At 37.2% G+C, this 25,000-nt stretch overlaps 1 protein-coding gene across 3 annotated transcripts in view; it reads left to right on the top strand.

The window, feature by feature from the left end:
* The window catches only part of BLVRB (biliverdin reductase B), a 464,958-nt gene that overhangs the window by 198,931 nt on the left and 241,027 nt on the right, over positions 1 to 25,000 (top strand). Inside the window, exon 1 of one of the 3 annotated variants that reach the window (XM_044062309.1) lies at positions 15,916 to 16,549. The exons of the other annotated variants lie outside the window; for them this stretch is intronic. Within the exon in view, the coding sequence (XP_043918244.1) occupies positions 16,465 to 16,549 (85 nt within the window). The 5' untranslated portion in view covers positions 15,916 to 16,464. Of the gene's footprint in view, positions 1 to 15,915; positions 16,550 to 25,000 lie in introns of those variants that run through there. 3 annotated transcript variants of the gene reach the window in all.

The following is a 25,000-nucleotide window of genomic DNA, read 5'->3' as shown; positions in this document are numbered from 1 at the left end:
TCATTTTTGTTGTTATGTGGAGCTTTTCTCTCCAGGCTTCCAAATGAAATTAAACTAGCAAAACAAATAAAGCAATGGTCTTAAAGAAAAGTCATAAGGGGTAGGGGTATAAGGAATTTGGGGATATGTGGTCTTCTCCACTATTCAGGCTAATGTCTACATAGGGGGTAAGACTACATATCCTAAAATGACCTGCTTCTCTAATCTCAAAGTTTTAGCTTGCCAGCACCAAAGTATCTTGAGGGACATGCGAGCTACTTCTTCAGTTGGCCACCTGCAAGGTACAGGTGACTAGGCTGGTACTGGTAGTGACTATGGGAGTGAAAAATGAAGGGCTCCTTTAACCATAGTGCCCTATCCAATGGGCCCAATTGGCCTAAGGCTGGCCCTGCCTGGATGTGTTTAAAGTCTGTTGAGATCAGGATTGGAGAGGGGAGAAGGAGCTGTTACCAAGCATCCTTGTACTCTGCAAATTTTTTTTTTTATTTAAATGTGTTTGCTGTGGTAGAACACTGATCAAACAATGACTAATTACAGAGTCAACCTGGTTTACACCATAATGCAGCAAAGCAATGTACATTATACAAATGAGTGCTTTGTGTTTATGAGTAAGCATAGAAAATCCGATAAACAATATATATATAAGCTCTAAAAAAAACAAATATTGGTTGTTGTTGTGTCTTTCGGCTTTTCCCGGTTAGGGGTCGCCACAGCAGAACTCCGGTCCGCTAATGATTGGCAGTTGATTTTTACGTGCTGAGTTGCCAGCCCTAACGCACAACCTTCAATGAAGGTACGCCCATTCACGCATGTCCCCACGCAGAAGACGCTCTAGCTGAGAGTTAAACCGGTCAGCGTCTTACTGTGAGGCGACAACGCTACCGCAGCACCACCATCGCGGATCAAAAAAAAAACAAACAAATATTGGTATAGTTACATAAGTGAAAGAGAAAAAGGGAAAATAGAGTTAAAGCAGTAGGAGTAGAAGTGATGGCACTGTGGTAAGTAGTAGCTAGGCTAGGAAAGCTGATAGTGAATGATAAGATATAAAGGGTACTAGATAATGCCTAGTGGGTTTACAGTAGTAATGGTGTAGTAAGTTGAACCACCATTTAGGAAGAGTGAATGAATCAGGTGGATCAGATATGTGAGAGGGTAAAGGTATTATGCAATTAATGATATTGGTTTAGGTGACATGTTTTTAAAATGGACATTTGCATTCAAACTGGTTTAGCAATTGTTCTTTGAACTGTGGCCTGAATAATCACTGAATTTGTCAGTAAACAGAAATACTTTCTCAAAATAAAAGTTAATAAATATAACAAGAAAATAATTTATTTATTTAAAATGTGCTCAGATGTCATATATGGCATCACTACATATAAGATGCATATCTCACTGCATTCATCAGTGGTACCATAACACCATCGCTGATCCGACAATTTGGTGGACACACCCACAGTTGCCAGTAAAGGGGGAGGTTTAATCGACTTAATTGTCCTTAAAATGCAATACTCTCCTTGCTGCTTAGTAGGCCATCATAATACGAAACTGTATTACTCAGTACTAAATGCACTTAGGGTGGTACAGTGGTGCAGCGGATAGCATTGTTACCTCATTACAACAGCTTCCCAGGTTTGATTTTTGCAGGGTGCCCTATGTGTGAAGTCCACATGTCCTTCCTGTGTGCTTGTGTTTTTTTTCCCATATTTCAAAGATGATGCAGTAGGTGGCTTGGTCACTTTAAATTTATTACAAGTGTGAGTACCCAAGTTTGTGGTATGAAAGAACCGTGGCAGGGCTGGCCACCTGGCAGTGTGAAGATTCGACTAGATGAAGTCGAAGTGACAGTACAATCCGATGGGAAAAGGGGTTGTGGATGGAGTACTTTAGGCAGTATAACCAGGAGGTGGATGTGGGAGCATTATCTTCACATACTTTTGAACTTACTAAGTCTAGAGAAGTTTGGTGGATTGATTATTGTGACGTCCCCTCTCTGGCCAGTAATCAAGGAGTCTGAATCCTCATCACTGACATTGGAGAGGGACGTTCAGTTGGAACAAAAATGGATACACCCAGTATTTCCAGATGCATCTCTCTGCATCAAGCACAATTTCCCATAGGAGCACAGTGGGAACACAGTCCAGAGGATGGTTTTCCCTCTTTCTCCAGATCCCCAGTAAGACTCCCCACTGGCACAGCTACAGAGTTGAGTCCTCAGCCGAGTGTCCAAGCCAAGTTCTCCACCACTCTGTCTGTGAAATCAGTGCTTCGTGTCCCTGCTCCAAGCAGCTGACACACACACACTCTTTGAGATTTGATTTGCACACACACACACACACACACACACACACACACACACACACACACACACACTCGCTTGGGAAAGGTTGGCACAGATTTACTAGCTATGCCCCCTTCTGCCCAGACTATAAGATAAAATGCTACCAGACAATCCAAAGGCAGCTACTCTAAGGGTCTTACAAGGGTACCCAATTATACTGAATGAAATTAATATTAATAAAATTACAGTGTTTGGCCAATGCAGTAAGGCTTTCAGGAGTGGCCACATGGTCACCAAATAGATACAAGTACTCTCAAAGTTTAAAATATTCTCTAAAGGACCAGCCACAATGAAAGGTTTAAATATGTTTAATAATAAATAATAAAAGAACATGAAAATACTAAGCATCTATTTACAATAAACACCAGAGTTTCAATGACAGGAAATACTAAAATAACATAGATGAATAGATTCACACAGATACAGAAAAACAGTACTTAACTAATCTCACTATATTTTCCTGATTGATCTAAAGAATTACTATTCCCTGGTCACTTACTAGAGCAAGGCAAGATGAAGTTATTTATTTATTTATTTTCAGTTTGATGACTGGGGATGTCGACTGGGCTCAGGGAGCCCATTTTCATTGGAGGCCTGGGGAGAAAAGCTCCATGTTACAAAGTTTAGATACAGATACAATATAGAAAAGAAGAACAATTTACAATTATGTTTCATGCTAGAGAGTAGGCATAATTTCTTAGGCTCATGTTACCTTTAGATACAGACACAATATTATTAATGAACAATTTACAGTTACATTTCATGTTAGACAGCAGGTGTAAATTCTTAGGTACATGGTACAAATTTGATAGCCTATAGATCATAGCCAGAGAGGCTAGTAATCATAGCTAGAGAGGGGTTTAGAGGTGGAGAGAGAATTATAGGAATAGGTGGGGAGAATGCAGTTGCATTTTCTGTTAGAGTAAAGGTAGGAATGTAACTGAGATTTAAAGTTTTCAAAGTTTGCACAGGTCCTTAGAGAGGAAGGAAGAGAATTCCATTTTTTTGCTAAGGAAAAGGATAGCAGGAAATTGACCAGCAGGGCGATTGGGTTTTCGGACACAGATTAGGTTTTGGTGAGTAGATCTGAGAGTTCTCTGAGGGGTGTAGGGGAGAAGGATGTTGCATAGAGGGGTCTTTAAGTTGGTGAGGGGTCCTTCTTTATCAGGTCCCAAAAACAGACTGCCATGAGACTTCAGTCTCAGCTAGTATTAAAACATTATTTTAGTGATGGCTTACAGAATGACATCACATACAACTGGTCATTTGACTTCTGGTTCCCATGGAACCACCTTGCCTAGAAAATGGCAGGATTTAGCACATATGTGCCAATAATGCACACACATAGAGATGGCTAAGATCTGTTGCAGCTTCAGGAAGTCATAAAACCATAAACATTCCACTCTTCTTGAGTAGCAATTAGTTTACCCCAGACAATACAGAAAGCTTTCTAGTACAGACTTTATGTCTCTGGCTGCACTGAGAACTGTAGGATAACATCTTTATGGCCTAAGCTAGGTAATTTAATTTCAAACTATTTTCAAAGTTATCTGGACTGAGAGTAACCCCTTCTCTTCCAGTATACTTTGTTACAATATGTACATTTCAACAGTTACAGTACTACATGTATATTTCTTTTTCTGTCCAGCAGAACACACTGTTGATAAATTTTTAACTCAAGTGGCTTTACAAATAAATTTGATAAAAAAATGACATATAATTGTTTACAAAATTCCACCTAGCTAAGCCGGCATATGTTACACTGCCCCATACCTCTCATTTGGGTTCTTAAAAAGTTCATGTTCCTCGAAGTTCCACATTGAAAAGGTCTATCACATCACATGATTTTTTTAACCGATATTCATAGTAAATAGAAATTAATCATGTTAATATACAGGGGCGGCCCGTGCTATTGGACTGCCGGACTGCAGCCCCCTCAACAAAAGAACTAAAAAGAAATTTAAAAAAAAAAAAAAAAAATTTTAAAATTCGTGGACTTCGCACATGCGCAGTAGTCCAGACTACTGCGAGTCTACTGCGCATGCTCCAGGCAGTCCGGCAGTCCAGGTTGGGAAACATGAGGAGACGTCTGTGCACTTTTAAAGTGCACAGACTCGCTGGGAAAACGCGTCGGGCCAGACTGCAACACCAGCAGTCAGTCTCTCTCGTCGGGAAGGGTTTGGATCGCGGGTCTTTGGATTATTGCGTGGGCACATTTGGATTACGTTATGGAGAATGGGCAGCAAGGACAGGTAAGTGTGTTAATTAGTACTGTTTAGAATGGTAGGGAAGTGTGTGAATTTATGCCTATTTGAATGTATGATGGAGTGGGACTGGTAGGGAAGTGTGTGAATGAAGTTATGCCTATTTGAATGTAGGATGGAGTGTGTGTATGTTATGCCTATTTGAATGTAGGATGGAGTGTGTGTGTTATGCCTATTTGAATGTAGGATGGAGTGTGTGTGTTATGCCTATTTGAATGTAGGATGGAGTGTGTTATGCCTATTTGAATGTAGGATGGAGTGTGTGTTATGCCTATTTGAATGTAGGATGGAGTGTGTGTTATGCCTATTTGAATGTAGGATGGAGTGTGTGTTATGCCTATTTGAATGTAGGATGGAGTGTGTGTTATGCCTATTTGAATGTAGGATGGAGTGTGTGTTATGCCTATTTGAATGTAGGATGGAGTGTGTATTATGCCTATGTGAATGTAGGATGGAGTGTGTGTTATGCCTATGTGAATGTAGGATGGAGTGTGTGTTATGCCTATGTGAATGTAGGATGGAGTGTGTGTTATGCCTATGTGAATGTAGGATGGAGTGTGTGTTATGCCTATGTGAATGTAGGATGGAGTGTGTGTTATGCCTATGTGAATATAGGATGGAGTGTGTGTTATGCCTATGTGAATGTAGGATGGAGTGTGTGTTATGCCTATGTGAATGTAGGATGGAGTGTGTGTGTGTGCCTATGTGAATGTAGGATGGAGTGTGTGTGTGTGCCTGTGTGAATGTAGGATGGAGTGTGTGTGTGTGCCTATGTGAATGTAGGATGGAGTGTGTGTGTGTGTGTGTGTGTGTGTGTGTGTGTGTGTGTGTGTGTGTGTGTGTGTGTGTGTGTGTATGTGTGTGTATGTGTGTGTGTATGTGTGTGTGTATGTATGTGTGTGTGTGTGTCTGTGTGTGTGCCTATGTGAATGTAGGATGGAGTGTGTGTGTGCCTATGTGAATGTAGGATGGAGTGTGTGTGCCTATGTGAATGTAGGATGGAGTGTGTGTGTGTGTGTGCCTATGTGAATGTAGGATGGAGTGTGTGTGCCTATGTGAATGTAGGATGGAGAGTGTGTGCCTATGTGAATGTAGGATGGAGAGTGTGTGCCTATGTGAATGGAGGATGGAGAGTGTGTGCCTATGTGAATGTAGGATGGAGTGTGTGCCTATGTGAATGTAGGATGGAGTGTGTGCCTATGTGAATGTAGGATTGTGTGTGTGTGTGTGTGTGTGTGTGTGTGTGTGTGTGTGTGTGTGTGTGTGTGTGTGTGTGTGTGTGTGTGTGAAAATGCTCCAGGTGCTCATGGTGGTGTGGTAGGGAATACCTCAGGCTTGAACCCTGTACCCTGTATGCAGGTGTTAAAGACTTGAGTTCCCTACCCACCACCATTTGTAAAAAAAATTGCAGATTTTTGCCTCATATTTGATCTGATCTGTTCCTCATAATATCTGTGGTTTGTAAATGTTGCAATGCTTGATATTTGATGGTGTAGTAGTAGCATTGTTGCCTCACAGCTGCAGGTTCTCAGGTTTGATTCTTGGCTGGGGTTCCTTCTTTGTTGGGTCATTTGCTTGATATTTGATGGTGTAGTAGTAGCAGTGTTGGGGGTTCCTTCTTTGTGGGGTCTGTTTGCTTGATATTTGATGGTGTAGTAGTAGCATTGTTGCCTCACAGCTGCAGGTTCTCAGGTTTGATTCTTGGCTGGGGTTCCTTCTATGTGGGGTCCGTATCTTCTCCCTGTGTTTGTGTGGGTTTGCTTTTGTGTCCTTCCATGTTACAAAGACATGTCTGCATTATTTCTTCCTGGGCCTCTGCTGAAAATTGTTTTTTTGTTCCAAGTCAGACTGTCCTGATTAACAAATGTTAAATAAAATTGACAGGCATTTGAATTTCAGACTTCAGGTTTCTGAATGTTTAATTTCTTACATATTTGATGGTGCAGTGGCAGTATTGTTGCCTCATAGCTACAGGATTTGTGGTTTGATTCTTGGCTGTGGTGCCTTCTTTGTGGAGTCTCCATCTTATCTCTGTGTTTGTGTGGATTTGCTCTGGTATCCTGCCATTTTACAAAGACGTGTCTACAGTATTTCTCCCTGGACCTCTGCTGAAAATTGTTTTTGTTCCATCAGAAGTAAAATTGACAGGCATTTGAATTTCAGACTTCATAGTCTTCAGAAAATACATAGTAAAACAACTTTTTATTCTAGCAATAAATATATAGTAACACAACCTTTTATTATAGCAATTTTTTTAAGTTTATAAGATGACTATTTGAAATTGTTCCTTATTTTTGGGACTGTAATACCCTGTTAGTGGCTTTGTCCAGGTTTTTTGTGCTAAGGTTGACAGCTATGGCAAGAACTGAATTCACTGAATATGTTTGAGGGCTGTATTCCCTCATTACTGGATTTGTCCAGGTGTTTTGTGCTAAGAGGTTGACAGCTATGGTGAGAACTGAATTAATTAAATGATAGCCATTTAAGTTTCAGTCTTCCTCTCGTTCACAAAACAGCTGATTTGGCATAGTGGTATGTTGCTCTTGACTGTTTTGCACAGGGACCTTGTCTGTAAAATGTACGGTGGTAACACAGCATTTTTCTTTCACAAAGCAGGTGATTTGGCATAGTGGTATGTTCTGACTCTTTTTTGCACAGGGACTTTGGCAGTAAAATGTATGGTGGTGCCGTGGTAACACAGCATTTTATTCTAGCAGCTTTCCAAGATTATACAAGCAATGTTTAATGTGTCCCTGGTTTTTGCCCTTTTGACCCACCCCAATAAATTTGGCTTTTTCCAGACTTCTTGTGCTGCGAAGTTGAGATGCAGTTGAGTATTGAGCAGATTTTACAAGGAGCTGAGAGCTGCAGGGGAAGAGACGTTTAGTGCTAATAGCACAACAGGCTGTGTGCTTGCTTTTGATGCAGAAGGTTGTTGGTTCTACTCCCATAAGGGGTGAATGCTGAAAGTTAAGATACTAATTATGAGCCTGTTATCAGTTTGCCATCCATTTCCTATTGCAATATTACTAGCTTATTTTTAATGTAATTTAGGCAATTTATTCCACAGGGGCATCAGACACTTTATTGTTCGATGAAACCATGAAATATAAAGGTGATTGCTAGCACCAACCTCTTCATTACAGATTTATTTAACGTGGAATTATTTAGATGACTTTTTTACTACTTCAGAGATTGTGCATATTTACTGATAATGGTGGACTGTAGAATTGTGCATATTTACTGATAATAGTGGACTGTAGAAGTTTGAGTAGACTTTTATGATGGAAATGTTCTGAATTGGACAGTTTTGTTTCATTGTTTACTGGAAAAATATTCAAAGCAATAGGAACGTGTATCAAAGAGCACATGTATGTTTCATATGCAAGGGGCCTATGATTTGAAAACAGCCCAGAATTAATTTTTATCTGCCATGAGTAAAATGTATTTTCTTTGAATGTGGATTTTAATGTTGTTTCAGTGAATGTGAGTTTCAAGGGCAGAGAAGGTTTAATGCCAAGTTTGTTATGTCTTAGTGTTTGCGCTGTAAAATGCAAAAATAAAACTTTCAAATGAAGTTCAAATCATCATAGAAGTAAATCAGTATGCACATTAGTGTTTATGGTAAATGGAGTGAAATAGCAAATTAATGGATCATTGGAATGGCTGCAGGGAGGCTCCATTCGACCAGGGTTTTGTGAGGGGGAAGGGCGACAAACTTAGACAGCCCCAGCTGAACCATACCTCCCAACTGTCCAGATTTTCAAAGAATGAATAGATGTTTTGCTTCTTATTTTTGATTTGTTCCTCATAAAAATGTGTGGTTTTCTGGCAAATCATTTAGGAATTAAGTCACTAAATAACGACACACCTAGTTTCAGACTTCATAACCTTCAGAAAAATGCATGCTAAAGTAAGACCTGTTCTATCAACTGTCCCAGTTTATAGAAGAGCATTTTTTAGTACTGTTTATATGTTCCCCCAATATATTTGGCCTTGTCCAGATTTATGTCCCAGTTTATACAAGAGCAATTTTTAGTACTGTTTATATGTTCCCCCAATATATCTGGCCTTGTCCAGATTTATTGCATTAACAGGTTGATAGGTACATGCAAATAAATTGCTTTATAGAATTAGGCATAGCCAAACCTCTGAACTGTCCCTGATTTTGACACAAAATGTTGCTCTTCCCCTAATGATCCCTCCGCAAAATAGCAATTTTGGAAGAAAACATGGAGGGTTTATAATTAAGAAATAACTGTAATAATCAGATTACTTTTATTTCAGAAATGCATGTAGATTATTTTATTTTGTCAGCTGCTCAAGTTAGCAGTACTAATATTAAAGTGTCCCTTCTTTGACAGGTTCCCAGCTGTATTGTGTTGCTATTTTATATTTTTACATCACATTTTTGGTCCATTTTTCATAAAATTGTGTTTTTTTGGCAAATTAGTGACAAATAATTAAAGACTGAAGTTAGAAAATAATGACAGACATTTGAGTTTCAGATTTCATACCATTCAGAAAATTCATACTAATGCAAGACCTCTATTAGTTTTCTAAGGTTATAAGAGCGATATTTTAAAAATTGTCCTTATTTTTGGGCCTTTGGCCCATTTCTTTGTATGGCTTTGTCCAGATTTCTTGCTCTGAGGTTGATAGGTGTCAGGGCCATCACAAGTCATCCAGAGACATTTCAAACTGTCACATACTTGTTACACCCCACTCCCCCATGTAGTGACTCTGGATGTGTCGAAGCAAGGCAAGGAGTAGTTATGCAGTGTAAATGTGCAGAGAATCCCACCCATCCAAGGTAGACACAAGTACTAGAGTGGCTTTTCATCTGTCCTTGATTTTTGCAAAATGGTCTGGTTTCTGTCATATTTTTTGTACTGTTGATTTATGCTTATTACTCAAAGTGCCTGTTGCTCTGTGTTTAAGTAGCAATACTTTAATGACCATCAGGTAAGCTTGGCTGAGATTGCAAGATGCAAGTAAGCTTTAATAAGCATACTGTTAAAGAATTGCCAACATTGAAAGCCTTTCTGTTGCCATGTAGAGAATACTTAACTAGATAATGTATAAGCCTTGGGTATTGAAATGCATATGCCAGTATTTGTAATAAAGGACGGAATTACATTATTTTAAGAGTCTCATTACACTTGGAGACTTACACACATCTCTGCAGGCTTTAACCATAAACCGAATGCCAATAGCGTGGTCTATAACCTGTACAGTAATCCTTTTAAGCAATGTATCTTGAGCTTATTTCTTGTTTACTTTTCATTTTTTACTTTGATCATGTTTTCCCCATGAAACAAGTAGATGTCAGGCAGCAGGTCTTTTTTTGGATAAGGAACATTTTTACAAGTGGGGGCATCAGAGATTTCTACTTTCAGCATGTTACTTGTTACTTTAATAAAGCTGAATATAAATTATAATTAGAAATGCAGTGCAATAAGTGGTTTGAGTTGAGTGCTGCTTGTTTTTCTTATACTTGATTTTGACTGGCATTCCATTAATGCATTTAAAAAAAAGCAATTTATTTTTTCATGCCTCACAACCTTTTTTGTTTCCATCTAGACATTAAGCTGTCATGCAGCCAATGCATTGAAATATTTTTATTCTTCTACACTTCATTTTGTCTTGATTGTTTTGCTACTACAGGTGTTTGTGTGTGTGGTAGGGGAATACCTCAGGCTTGAACCCTGTACCTTGTATGCAGGTGTTAAAGACCTTAATTCCCTACCCACCACCATTTGTGAAAAAAACTGCAGATTTTTGCCTTATGTTTGATCTGATCTGTTCCTCATAATATATGTGGTTTGTAAATGTTGCAATGCTTGATATTTGATGGGGCAGTTGTAGCATTGTTGCCTCACAGCTGCAGGTTCTCAGGTTTGCTTCTTGGCTGGAGTGCCTTCTTTGTGGGGTCTTTATCTTCTCCCTGTGTTTGTGTGGGTTTGCTTTTGTGTCCTCCCATGTTACAAAGACATGTCTGCATTATTTCTTCCTGGGCCTCTGAATTTTTTTTGTTCCAAGTCAGACTGTCCTGATTAACAAATGTTAAATAAAATTGACAGGCATTTGAATTTCAGACTTCAGGTTTCTGAATGTTTAAGTCCTTGCATATTTGATGGTGCAGTGGTAGTATTGTTGCCTCACAGCTATAGGTTTTCTGGTTTGATTCTTGGCTGGGGTGCCTTCTGTGTAGAGTCTGCATCTCCTCCCTGTGTTTGTGTGGATTTGCTCTGGTGCCCTGTCATTTTACAAAGATGTGTCTGCAGTATTTCTCCCTGGGTCTCTGCTGAAAATTGTTTTTATTCTGTTAGCAGTAAAATTGACAGGCATTTGAATTTCAGACTTCATGTTCTTCAGAAAATACATAGTAACACAACCGTAACACAACCTTTTATTCTAGCAATTTTCTAAGTTTATAAGATGAATATTTGAAATTTGTCCCTATTTTTGGGACTGTATTCCCTCATTATTGGCTTCATCCAGGTTTTTTGTGCTAAAGTTGACAGCTATGGCAAGAACTGAATTCACTGAATGTTTGAGGGCTGTATTGCCTCATTACTGGGTTTGTCCAGGTGTTTTGTACTAAGAGGTTGACAGCTATGGTGAGAACTGAATTCACTAAATGATAGCCATTTAAGTTTCAGTTTTCCTCTTTTACAAAGCAGCTGATTTGGCGTAGTGGTATGTTGCTCTGTTTTGCACAGGGAGCTTGGCAGTAAAATGTATGGTTCTAGCAACTTTCCAAGATTATACAAGCAATGATTCTGTCCCTGTTTTTTGGGCTTTTGACACTTAATAGGAAAACCACTTTATAAAAAACAGCAGAGCTTTCGGATACAATCCTTCATCAATACTAATACATACAAGGATAGTCACTGTTAAAATACAGGTCCAAAACAGTCACATGACCAGCAGCCCAAAGAATCATGTGACATGGCAAAATCCATATAACATAACGAAGTTAAAATTCAAAACATAATAAATGCTAAATAAACAGTATAAAGCACATGTAATAAAACACAAAAGTTAAAATATATATTAAAAACATATATTGAGGACATGAAAATATAAAATATAAAATATAGAGTAATCACAGCCTAGTTCTACTCAACCTAACCAAAACTGGTTTGAGGCTGACCATACTGTTCAAGCCAGGTGCTGAATCACTTGCCAGTCTCAAAATCCACTCATATTCTTTATTTTCCAGGTGGTTATTCATATCAGCAACACACCAAACAGCCAATGCCTTTCTTCACTTTATTTTAGACCTGGTACCTCGGCAGTTCGCCTTCAAGGATCACAATAATTTTCTGCACACTATTAGCTTTTATAGTGCATATCCAAACAATTAAGCAATGATTCAATTAATCCAAAAATTCTTTTAAAGTGACCTTGTGAATAACAATATTAAATTCTCCAAATCTCATGAAAAAAACATACAAATAACAAAATGCAATGCCTTATGCATCATTATTAATTCATTTTTTAGTAAAAATTCATTCTTTAATAAAAATTCATTCTTTAGAAAAAATTCTTTAGAAAAAATTCATTCTTTAATAAAAAGATTTTATGTAATGAAACATTATACTTCTATGTACATATGTTTAATCCAAAAATATTTATTAAAAATATTTATATACTTTTATTGTTTTTTTGTTATTTTAAATTGATTTTAGTATGTTTTAATTTTATTCTTACTTCTTTTATCTCTCCTAAATCCATCATGTGCCCAATTCTAAATTTAAACCATGTGGCCTTAAGGTATTAAACTTTAGAATCATTTTTGTCTCTAATTCTAAAAGTTTGTTAGTGATATTGTCACCATTACAAACAAATGGTCTCCCCAAAACTCCATATCTTAAACTATCACTATTGCCATTATGAATATCCAAAAAATGTTTGGCTACTGGACTGAGTAAATTTGAATTCCGAATGTCTCTCAGATGTTCCAAAATTCTAACTCTGACCATCCTCTTGGTCTGGCCAATGTACCAAGTATTAGCGCAACTACAAGTCAAGGCATATACTACCCCAATAGATTTACAATTAAAGTGATATCTAGGGGTATAAATAATATCATTGATGGAATTAATATTGACAACCCTGTCACAAAGACTACAAGAATTACATTTAAATGTACCTCTGTTGGTCAACTGTATAACTGTTGAGTTGCAACAGTTATTATTCAAAATATTCTTCAAATTTTTTCCTTTTTTAAAAGAAAAAATGACATGATGGGGAAACAGTTCACCTATGCTTTCATCCTCACTCACCAGATACCAAAACCTTCTAACTATACTAACTAATCTATTGGAGAAGGTGGTATACTTAGTAACAAAAAATAAGTCCTCCACATTCTTCTCTTTTAATGAAGGTCTACAGATACCATGTTCAAATTTTTTGATGTCCTTGTCATTCTCATTGTTTTTAACCTTTGCCATTGTGTTTCTTAAGTGTTTTGTATCATATCCTCTTTCCCTTAATCTCAAAAAAACTCCATTTAATTCATGATCAACATCTTTCTTTATACTAGTGTGAGAATAAACTCTTTTAAATTCTCCAAAAGGTAGTGCGCTTAACAAATGGGGTGGATGCATACTGGAAGCATGCAAAAACATGTTAACTGACGTGCTTTTTCTATAAGGTCTAAATTCAATAACATTATCTCTTATGAACAAAGTCAAATCCAAATAATTGATTTCATTTCTGTCAATTTCATAAGAGAAAGAAAGTCCATGTGCATTATTATTCAAACTTTCAAAAAAATCATAAAATTCATGCATTTCCCCTTTACAAATGAAAATTAAATCATCAATGAAGCGCTTATATAAAACTACCCTATTCTTGAAGAATTCCGTCGGATATATGAAATTTCTTTCGAAAAAATCCATGTATACAACAGCATATGTGGGGGCAAAAGCCGCCCCCATAGCTGTTCCCTTGATCTGTAAAAAATATTCTTTGTTGAACATGAAGTAATTATGTGTTAAACAATATTCTAATAATAAAATCAAAAAGTTGGTTCTAGGTCCCTCACCCAACATGTTATTAATAGCCTCTAATCCCCATCTCTTATCTATGCTTGTATACAGTGACTTCACGTCAATAGTCACCCAATAGTACTCAGAATTCCAACTTGACTTGGAAATAGCCTTGATTAAATCTTGAGTGTTACTAATATGAGCACTTACTTTATCCAAATACACCTTTAACTGGGAATCCAAGAAAATGTTAACATTTTCCATATAGGAGCCTATTCCCGAAACTATAGGTCTCCCAGGAGGGTCAACCATGTCTTTGTGAACTTTGGGTAGGGCATATAATATGGGTGCAATGGGATCTTTTACATACATTTTTTTAACATCACTATGTGAGAAGAAACCCAATCGTTCACCCTTTTCCAATAAAAATAACAAACCTTCATTATAAGTTTTGAGTGGATCACATTCAAGTTTTTTATATTCTTCAGCATTATTAAGCAATTTGTAAACCATATTACAATAATTGGATTTACTTAGAATCACCCAATTTCCCCCTTTGTCAGCACACTTGAAAATGTATTGGTCTTTGATGTCTTTTAGATTTTTTAAGGCTTGCCATTCCTGCCTGTTAAGGTTAAATTGTTTCTTTTCCCCACAAAATTCCTTGAATGATGCCTCAACTTCCTTCAAAATCACTTTTTGAAATAATGTTATTGCTGGTACAACAATAGCTGGAATGAAATTACTTTTAACATTCTTAAATTTAGGCATTTCCAATCTGCCATACCCAGTCATGTAGTTTACATTACATTCATTTTCAATTTGAGAACTTGCTGACAGTTCAACATTTTCTTCTAAAAAAACATTCATCATATTCATAATTGTATATCGATACATTCATAAGACTTTCATCCAATTCTATTTGTCCGTTTTGTTCAAAATATTCTGTACCTGGAAGTTTCCTCTTCACAAATTTATTAAAATACACTTTAAGTAACAATTTCCGAATAAAAGCCTTAACTTCTAAATAGATATCGGCATAAGTCGGAAAGAAAGTGGGAACAAATTTGCTCCCTTTACTTAATAAACTAAGCATATCAGTGTCCAGGTACAAATCAGACAAATTTATGCATTGCAATGTGTTAGAAACATTCATACATGCAGTTTCTGTTGTCAAACCTTCATTTGTAACGACCCTTGCGGCCATTTCTTCCATTCCTTCCTTTATTCCGATCATCATCTAAAGAATTTTTTCTAAAGAATGAATTTTTATTAAAGAATGAATTTTTACTAAAAAATGAATTAATAATGATGCATAAGGCATTGCATTTTGTTATTTGTATGTTTTTTTCATGAGATTTGGAGAATTTAATATTGTTATTCACAAGGTCACTTTAAAAGAATTTTTGGATTAATTGAATCATTGCTTAATTGTTTGGATATGCACTATAAAAGCTAATAGTGTGCAGAAAATTATTGTGATCCTTGAAGGCGAACTGCCGAGGTACCAGGTCTAAAATAAAGTGAAGAAAGACATTGGCTGTTTGGTGTGTTGCTGCTATCATTTTCGTTGTTGCTGTGGTTATTCATATCCCCACCTCTAAGCGTAGGCTGGACTGAGTCAATAGCCCTAAATTTAAAGAAATGCTGTTGCCCAAACTCAGCTACGTGCTTATACAATGCATTTCTTTCACAGCACCTCCTAATCTCGGACTTGTGTTCAATGATGCGTTCTCTTAACTTACTAGGGTTGCCACCTTCGTTCACGGCTAAAACCGGAGCCACACCACGCCCCTCGCGTCACCAGTAACCCCGCCCGCCCCACCCCCTCTCCCGCCAACATACCCCCTATTTTGTGATGTCACCGACAGCATCACTCAACGGGAACGCTCTCTTTTTTCGTTCCCACCGTCTGCTTTTGGCTGATTTTTTATGCTTTTCTGTAAAAAAAGCATAGTAAATCAGCCGATCAACGGGAACGCCGTCTTTTTTCGTTCCCGCCGCCTGCTTTTGGCTGATTTGCTATGCTTTTCTGTAAAAATAGCATAGTAAATCAGCCGATTTACAAACTCCGATAGTCTGTTCCTTTTTGAAACAGAATACCGGAGTTTGTACAGTGTTTTCCGGACTACCGGAGAATCAGTTTGATTTCCTGACAGTCCGGAAAAAAAACGGAGGGGTGGCAAGCCTATAACTTACGGGTAGTTTTGCCTACATAAAAAGAATGACAGGCAACACACGTAGCTCCTCCCCTTTATGGTTGGCCACACCCCTTCCCCTTGACCCCACCCATTCAGCTGTCTCCTGCAGCCCCCCTTTGATTTGAAGTCACCAGCCGCCACTGTTAATATATTAAAAGATCTTTTTTTATACGTAAAAGTAGCATATTTTAAGCATCCTATGAGCTTCCTGGTTGAAATTGTTAGTAAGCCATGAGTATGGTTCCACATTTTGCCCATTTGTTCCACATTAAGAAGGCGAGTGTTCTTCATTCTAGAGATGGGAGGTTGAGTGCTATGCTGACTGCCCTGGCATAAATGGCAATACCTCATATCGTTACAGATGTCATGATAGGTGATCTGGTTATGAAGTTTTCAATAGTAAACTATACAATCAGCAGCAACTACATTACAGTAAAAATGTTTCGCTTCCATATTTCCTACAAATTTATTCGATAGGCCTATCCCCCCCCTTATCGGGGTATGTATTGTGGTCTCTCCGCCTACAGAGGCAGAGTTTTTGTGTGGGATAGGTCACCTCTGACTACAGTATAAAACAGATGCAACTGGAAGCTGCTTTATTTTATTTTGCTGTTTTCGTAACGCCTTCGTTTTGAGGAAGGGAATTTTGCGCGATGTCTGGTACTGTGAAGAACATTATTATTTTTGGAGCCACTGGCATGACAGGCTTGGCGACCTTACCCCAAGCAGTAAGTGCAGGTGAGTTATAATAGCTTTTTTTTTACATGTTCTCCATCATTATAAGTTGGATGAGTAATGTTTCATTGTTAGTCTTATTACTTGCAGGGAATACGGACTGTTATATTATTCCTATAGTAAATGAACCTATTCACGTACAGGGTGAAAGTGGAAATGGGACGCTTACTTTCTTCTCTATGCCTTTTTTAGTCTTACATTTTCTACTCGAAGTTCATTTTATTTTGCTAAATATCAAAGTAAGAGATGTTGGAAATTTCTGTTTGAAGCCACCTTTGAGCTACTCAGAAAGTTTCTTGATTTCCAGTCGCTTGTCCTTGTATTTCCGTCGGTGTTTGTAACCCCTGACCCCAAACTCGCGGAGATTCGGGCGTGGCTTGGCTTGGCTGACAATCGATACTTCCTGCTGTACGAATTTATGAAAACCGGAAAATCTCTGGAATCGCATATGCGTAGAATTACCAGGTTGCTTGAAGTACTTCGCGTCTACCCCTTTCTTGCCTCAGAATTTTGCTCTGTCCTTCCTAATTCCTCTCAAAACTGGCAATTTTGGGAGAAAGGGTGGCTATGGTTCCACCTGTCCCTCTTTAGACAGTTGCGTCCTGCGACAAAACCTAAAAAAATGGCAAATGTCCTGAGATTTTTTAGAGCAAATCTATTTCTTAAGTTTTCTTTAATAGTTGCATAAAACAGTTATTTTTGTATCACGTTTCGCTTAACTATTATATGAAATAGCATGAGCAATTTAAATGCAACAAAATAAGCTTTTATTTTGGCAAAAAAGTGAAGTTTTGTCCTTTGCACTGGCCGGGGGTATGTTTTATCCTGCAAAATCTCACATTTCTACAAAACATGTCCCACTTTGGGCATCTGAAAAGGTGGCAACCCTATGGGTGACAGATTGCGTTGTAATCATACCTCTCAAGTGTACCTCATTACGAGGAACATACCTCATTTGGGGTCTTAAAAAGTTCATGTTCCTCAAAGTTCCACATTGAATGGGTCACACATTCAGTTTAAGATTTTTTTAACTGATATCCATGTTAAATAGAAACAAATCACATTAATTCTTTTAAAGATCTTTTTTATTAGTAAAGCCAGCATATTTTGACCATTATATGACCTTCTAGTTGAAGTTGTTAGTAAGCCATTATTAGTATGTATTCCACATTATGAGGGTTAGTGTTCCTCTTTTTGGAGCTAGATGGTTGAGAGCTGTAGTTGTAATAAGTAATAATATTAGTATTCTCTTCAGAAAATACATTTAATTTGCTTTCTCATATTCTGTCGACTTCTGAATATAATAGTAATGTCTTAAAAGTGTCTTATTATTTTTGGATTTGTCTCTAGATTCTGTAGTGACGTGTGAGTGTGTGTGTAATGGTTGATAAGTGTATGCAGTTGTAGCGGCAGGCATTACTGAGTTGCAAGATTGCAGCTACTCTAACATGTTGACTAAGTGTACTTCGTTATGAGAAACATTACTCATTTTGAATCTTAAAAATTCTACGTGTAAAGGATCGGTCACTTTCGCTAACATTTTTTAAAAATTAAACTATTGCTGTTATACTCTAGAATAACAAGCCTTGCATTAGCATTCATTTTCCAAAAGATAGGACGTCTGAAATTCAAACATGCTATTTAATGAATAAAATTCTCATTTATCTTCCAGAAACAGAAAATCTTTATATGAGGAACAGACCTAAAGTATGATGCAACAATCAGGACAGTTGATGGGTATCCATCCAGTTAGTTGTAGGTTTATGCTTATAACTATTGTTTGCTTTAAGATTTTAATAGGCTTAGTTTAATACAGTAATTACATCTCTCTTCTTTATCAACGGTATTGCTTGCCACTATGGTAATTGCATATAATTGTACTATTGAATGGAATGGTGTGATCACATTCTGAAAACTTGAGAAAAATCTTATTCCACTGCTAATGAAAGTAGTTTTGGCAAACAAATTTATTTTGCTTTTGTTTACCCGGTTTGTTCAGCTGTGTCTAGTCATAAAACCCTTTTCAGTGGAGGCCCAGGAAGAAAAGTGCAAACATATTACAAACATTAAAAAAAAAAAAAAAAAAATTGAGTAATGTACATGAATAGACATTTAGTAATGTACATTAACAATGACATCTATTTGCCAATTAGGTTACATCTTATATGAAACAAACACAACTGTTATACTTTAAAAGGTACTTGTGCATTAGCAGATGTTGAACAATGAGTATCTGAAGAGCTGTACTAGTGGATTTGTCAAACAGATAATCATACCTCTCAACTGACCAGATTTTCGCAGAATGTATGGATGTTTGGCTAATATTTTTGGTCTATTCCACATAAAATTTCTGGTTTTCTGTCAAATTACTGGGATGATTTGAGGACTAAAGTCACTAACTAATGACATTTGAGTTTCAGACTTCAAATCCTTCAAAAATGTTTGTTAAAACAAACCCTGTTACTCTAGCAACTTTCAAATTTTATAAAAGCAATATTTAAAATATGGTCCTATTTTTGGGAATTTGTCCCCCATTTTGTTGGGTTCTGTCCAGATTTCTTGCGCTAAGAGGTTGAGAGGTATGCAGATAATGGATCCCCTGACTACTGCTTACAAATTCAAAGCAAGTGAGGTGAGGGAGCATACTAGGTAGGGCAGAAAATGTTAATACTGTAGTTAGGAGTTTGGTATAAAGCAGGTTCTTTCTGTCTTTCTTTCTCTGTCTATGGTGTGTGTGTATAATCTTTTATTTATATATATATATATATATACATATATATATATATATATATATATATATATATATATGTATATATATATATATATATATATATATATATATATATATATATATACATGCACACTACATACGTACATATGGCTATCATAAGGTTTATATTAGAAGTATGGTGCAGGAAGTGCTAGATGTCCAGGAGACGCTAGTAAAACTATTCCTGTTTTGGTGAAGACTGGTTCTTGACCATCGGATTCTGAGTAAAGTGAAATGGTTTGACAATAAAAGTGGCATTTGTCCTGGAGATAGATGTACAGGAGCAGATCCATTGATTTAAAGTGTGTTGTAAAGGACCTTAAATCCATTCAGAATGAAAGTGGTAGTGGTGTATGTTTCCATATTTTTGCTATAGTAAATATATAGTCAACTGCCTATTTGCCTTCACTTAAATGATTGTTGACTTGCCAGGAATCCAATATTTTTTTGGATACGATCACACTGTATGTGTCTTACCATTTGTATGCTATTTCGGACAATTTAATTAAAAAAAAAGCATAACTAGGTTTGTTTAACAATACTGTTAGTGTTGGAGGTAGATTGCTACCAGTTCAATGTGGGTCTTCTAATAGAGTGTTTTAATAAAGTTTATGGGTAGGAATCCATGTGTTAAGAATACAGCACAGATGTTTGTATGGTACCATAAAAGGATTTTTTAGGTAACGTTAGATGTGTATAGTTTTATATTCATTTATACTGCAGTCAGTGGCTGCCTCAGTGATCAGTGGCTGCCTCAGTGAGGAGGGCCCACGATTTTATTTTCATTCTGTTTTGTTTTTACCTGAATCATAACTGATCTTCTTTTTTTTTTTTTTTTTTTTTTTATCAATTAAACCTGCAAATATTAGTTAATTACTTGTGGCTTCTTTTGTCCCTTCATATGCAAATTTATATATTTCAACTTTTGAAGATTTTCTTTGAAATAATGGGAATAAAAAATATGTTGACTTATTTCAGATGTTTTTCATTTTATATATGCAAGGGGCATGTACACTGAATTTGACATTCTTTGATTTCACTGCACAGAGCAGTAGTGTGAGTTTTTCTTTTCCTTATAAGAGACACTTTTCTGAATGAGTTTATTTGGATATGAAGTTTACTGAAACAGTTGACAAATAGGTTAAAAGCAGATTTATACTGCAGATGTGCAATCATAAATATTTCTGCATGCTGAAATTGCCAATCCGTCTCTTTTGATTTAAGCTCCCCTCCCCCATAGGGAGTTTTTGAGGGCTTTTAGGATTGCTAAACCAGAGTGATTGGTAGTGTTCAGAAAATGCTGTCTGGAAAGGGGGAGTACACAAATGGAACAGTTTTATACAGGTAGTGACCCAATGGGGATTCACATCACCAGAATGTTGTTCTGAATCTGTTTTAGAAATGGTAGAGCTTCCACCCTCACACCCACTGTGTCTTGTAACTATTGTAACTATTTGTACATACTTCTCAGAAGAATGAGAGAAAATCTCACTCACACATTGATGTCAGCTAGAAAGCTCATGCATTATCCAGTTGTCCTACGTTTTATTGCAAAAGTGTTGAATAATAATGACATGTCATCTAAATAAAAATGTTTAGAAAGCTTGTGGCTAAACTATGGCACCATACCTTGTTTTAAATGTAATGTTTGCTAGTACATAGTGCAGAACAAAAAATGATTAGATAAAAGGCATATTTTTGCAGTTTTCACTATTTGAATAGTATATGGAGCAGAGGATTCTCATGTTAAAGTTTGGATTCAGGAATACATCCAATATGGTGGCAGTGGCAGTTTTCTTAGTTCACTCACTAGCAGTTTTTGTAGCTTAAGTTCACAAGAATAAGGCTAATCCATTTAGCTTTTCTGTCATTATCTGTTCTAATCTACAGAAAGGTGGACAAGTTAAGTATTCATTGAATAGGTTTCAGGTTTTAATTATTTTTAGTTCCTTGTAGCCTGTGCCGTCCCTCCTGTGGGACAGTAATTAAGGAGCCTCAGTCCTCACCACTGACACCAGTGGGGAACGTTCACTTACAACAAAAGTAGACACACAATATTTTCAAGTTGCAGCTCTCTGCACCAAGCGCAATTACCCTTAATAGCACATGGGGACCACACTCCAGTCCTGGGGCTAGGTTTCTCTTTCCAGGCCCCAAATAAGACTCCCCACTGACCCAGCTATAGAGCTAAGTCGTTGGCCGGGTGTTCCAAGCCAAGTCCTCCACCACCCTCTCTGTGAAAGCAGTGCTCCGTGTCCCTGTTCAAAGTAGCTGACACAATCTCTGAGATTTGGTTTTCTCACACACACACACACACACACACACACACACACACACACACACACACACACCTGGGAAAGCCTGGCACAGCTTACCCACTCTCCCACTTCCACCCAGACTAAAAGGTAGATACACTGCCACCAGAACACCCACAAAGCCAGCTACTCTAAGGCTGTTAACAGAGTACCAAATTACTCTTAGTGAAATTAGAACTTCTACAAATGGTAATATTAATCAAGTAGCAAGATTTTCAGGAGCATGAAGCTACAGTGCCACCAAATAAAATGCAATTACTCTCAAAAGGTTAAACTATTTTCTAAAAGACCAGCCACAATGAAAAGTTTAGGTATATTTAATAATAAGCAATAAAATAAAAATATGAAAATACTGATTATCTAGTTACAGTAAACACCAGAATTTCAATTCACAAGAAATATAAAAAATAACACAGATGGAAAGACTCGGACAGATATTTCCCAACTGGTGAAGAATTACTATTCCCGAAAATTATTTACTAAAGCAAGGCGAGATGACTTGGATGAGTGTCACTGTTGTCGGGTCCAAGACAGAGTGGTGAGTGTCACTATCACATCTCTCAATAATATCTAAATACAATGTCAGTTCTGGCTGCAGAATGACATTACATCTGGATACCTGATATTGTGGTTCCGACACTACCCCCCCCCGCCCCTGGTCAGCAACTTGAGCCAGTATCTGGCACAGATGTGTCACAATACACACCCAGAACCCTGCTAAGACTTGTTTCAGCATCTGGAGACTGTAAAACAATTACAATACTTTCTGCAGAGACTAGCCAGCCATTCTCTGGCACCCCAGGGTAGCAATTAGTTCACCACTAAGGGCAATAAGAGTAGAAGTGCAGGCCAGACATTGCGTCTCTGGCTGCATTCAGGCCTGTGAGATAAAATCTTTATGGCCCAAACCAAATAATTTAATTTCAAACTATTTTTCTAAAGGTTAGCTGGGCTGAACTTAACCGCTTCCAGCATCCTCTGTTAACATATATACATTTCATCAGTTGCAGTATAGTCTGACATACATCTGTATTTCTTTTCTGTCCAGCAGGACCCACTGTTGATGCATTAACACAAGTGACTTCACAAATATATTTTTAAAAAAGCATCTGTACAAATCAGTTTGATATACAAATGCCATATATTTTTTTTAATTTCCGCTAGCTATGCTAGCATATATTACACATGCACTGCCCTACTCTCTCTAGCATAGCTGGTACTACCTCGCATCATCACATAGCCAGTGAGTTTAAGTAATACTGTATGGTAATTCTTGATTTACATAGATGAGTTGTACATATTTTAACAAATATTGGAGTACCACTTTAATTTTTTGTTGTGAAGCTTTTCCCATGTTTGGTTTACTGTTGCTGTGGAGGACTACCCTGATTCTGCGTTATTTTGATTTCATGTATTTCTTGAAAGGCAGCAACCCAAGACTTTAGGAGTAGGGAAAGTAGAAATTTCACGTATTTTAATGATTTCGGAGCACTAGTGATTTTACATTAATTTGTGTAACTGGCAGCTAACTTTTCCACAAAAGGATGAATTGAAGGTTTATCCCTTTCATTTTGATGGTGCATTTGCAGAGTTTGTGTAACTGTCAGGGTAAAAAAAATATTGTTATTGATTAAAGAGGAACACTAGATTTTGTATTGGTTATAGATGAGTAACACTGAACCTAGAGTGTCTTTAATTGCTGCCTATAAATTTTTTTTTAGTAGTATGCTGAGTTTTGATAGAATTGTTTTGCCTAGTGTTATTAATGTATGTATTGATGTATAATCCATATATTAAGAAAGAATGCAGCTAGACCCTAGTTTTTGTGAAATAAGGTAGTTTATTCCATACAGTAGATATCAAAAAGTGTGTGCATCCAAATAACACATCTGGTAGTCTTTCACACAAAGTAACACAACACCTTTTAATGCAGTACAAAATTGCAAAGAAAACTGTCCTGGAGCTCTCATCAGAACAAATATAGCATTTTCAGTCTATGGTCCCTTCCCTTGTACACTGACTTCTTACACACAAGCCACTGCTCTGGTCTCTGTTTCCCTTAGCAATGGTGACTATTTTCTCTGCTTGGCCTCCTTTGTTTGTACAGGAAGCTGTACACCCAGAGTTGCTATAGTTGTGTCCCAAATCTCCTTTACTAGGAGTGTTTCAGTTATTCATTTATTAATGTCATCTGTAGCCAGGCTGTATCCCTCTTAAACAGAGGCCGCTATAATGTAATATGCTTCACTAAGTTGTGGGTTGCTTAAACAACACAAAGGAACCTCCAGGTGAGTAACCTCCTGTAAAGGAAGTGTTGAAAGCCTTCATTGAGAACCCAATTTTGGATATTTTGTGGATTGCTCTTGTTTGTCATGAAACATTTAGTATGAGAGAGGGTGCAGCCTTGGATGTTTAACTTACAGCTGGTTTCCTTTGGGTGTTGCTGTGTGGATTTAGATCATATCCATTCAGGTTTCAAAGGTACTGTGTAATTTCATTTTGATTATACCAAGTCAAAAAGGGTGTGGTTTAGTTTGGCTTTTCTTTGTGGAAACCTGTATTTTTATCCTACTTGGTGTCTTATTGGACTTAAATAACGCATGGATGAAGTGAACCCCTATCTGTTTTGCCCAGTGGAGCATTTGCTGTCACTGTACTGTTTCGTTCACACATTTTGTAGCTGTTAACTTGAGTATGATAATTGTATGCTGTATAGCAAGGTGCAGTTGTCAAAACTGGAAATATTCTTTTGAAGTATCCATTTGAATGACTTGTACATTTTAGAACATGCTGATTTGTGTTTTGCTTGCATACAATGTAAGCTTTTATGTTAGATCTGCACTCATATAGTTAGCTAGCAAACGTTTCTACAAGTGTACCCTTGGGCAGTACATCGGAGACCAATTCTGCTTCTACAGTATGAAAACTATTTTCTTGCTGACAAAACAGTTTGTTAATGCTGTCATTTGCTCATTTCCAGTAAATGAGGATGTACAACTTTCTGCCTTCTGCAGAGGTTAACGGCAAAGAGTTTGAAAGCAGCTCCTTTTATTGCATACTGTTATACTGAAAAGATATGCTTTGGCCGAAAGGATAGATGCTGTCATGCATCCTGGACATCAGATTTGGCCTGTGTATCTTACAAAACTTTTAGTGCACGTCTTTGTCCGGATCTAATATTTTGCTGGCAGTATGTACATTGCCATTAGTTTTCATTTGATATCTGCTGTACATAATCTCAATTATGTCAACAGACCATAAGAAGCCACCTTGTTTTATTAGCATTGACTGCTTAGATTTATGTTATCCATGTTCTGCATTTCCCAAACTACAGTCTGGATAGTTGAGCTGCCTTCACCCTCTCTTATG

The sequence above is a fragment of the Protopterus annectens genome, chromosome 1.part0 (assembly GCF_019279795.1).
Source record: "Protopterus annectens isolate FY-2018-M chromosome 1.part0, PAN1.0, whole genome shotgun sequence".
NCBI classification, from domain to species: domain Eukaryota; kingdom Metazoa; phylum Chordata; order Ceratodontiformes; family Protopteridae; genus Protopterus; species Protopterus annectens.
Note: the sequence above shows the minus strand (reverse complement) of the source record. Positions and strands in the feature narration are given on the sequence as shown.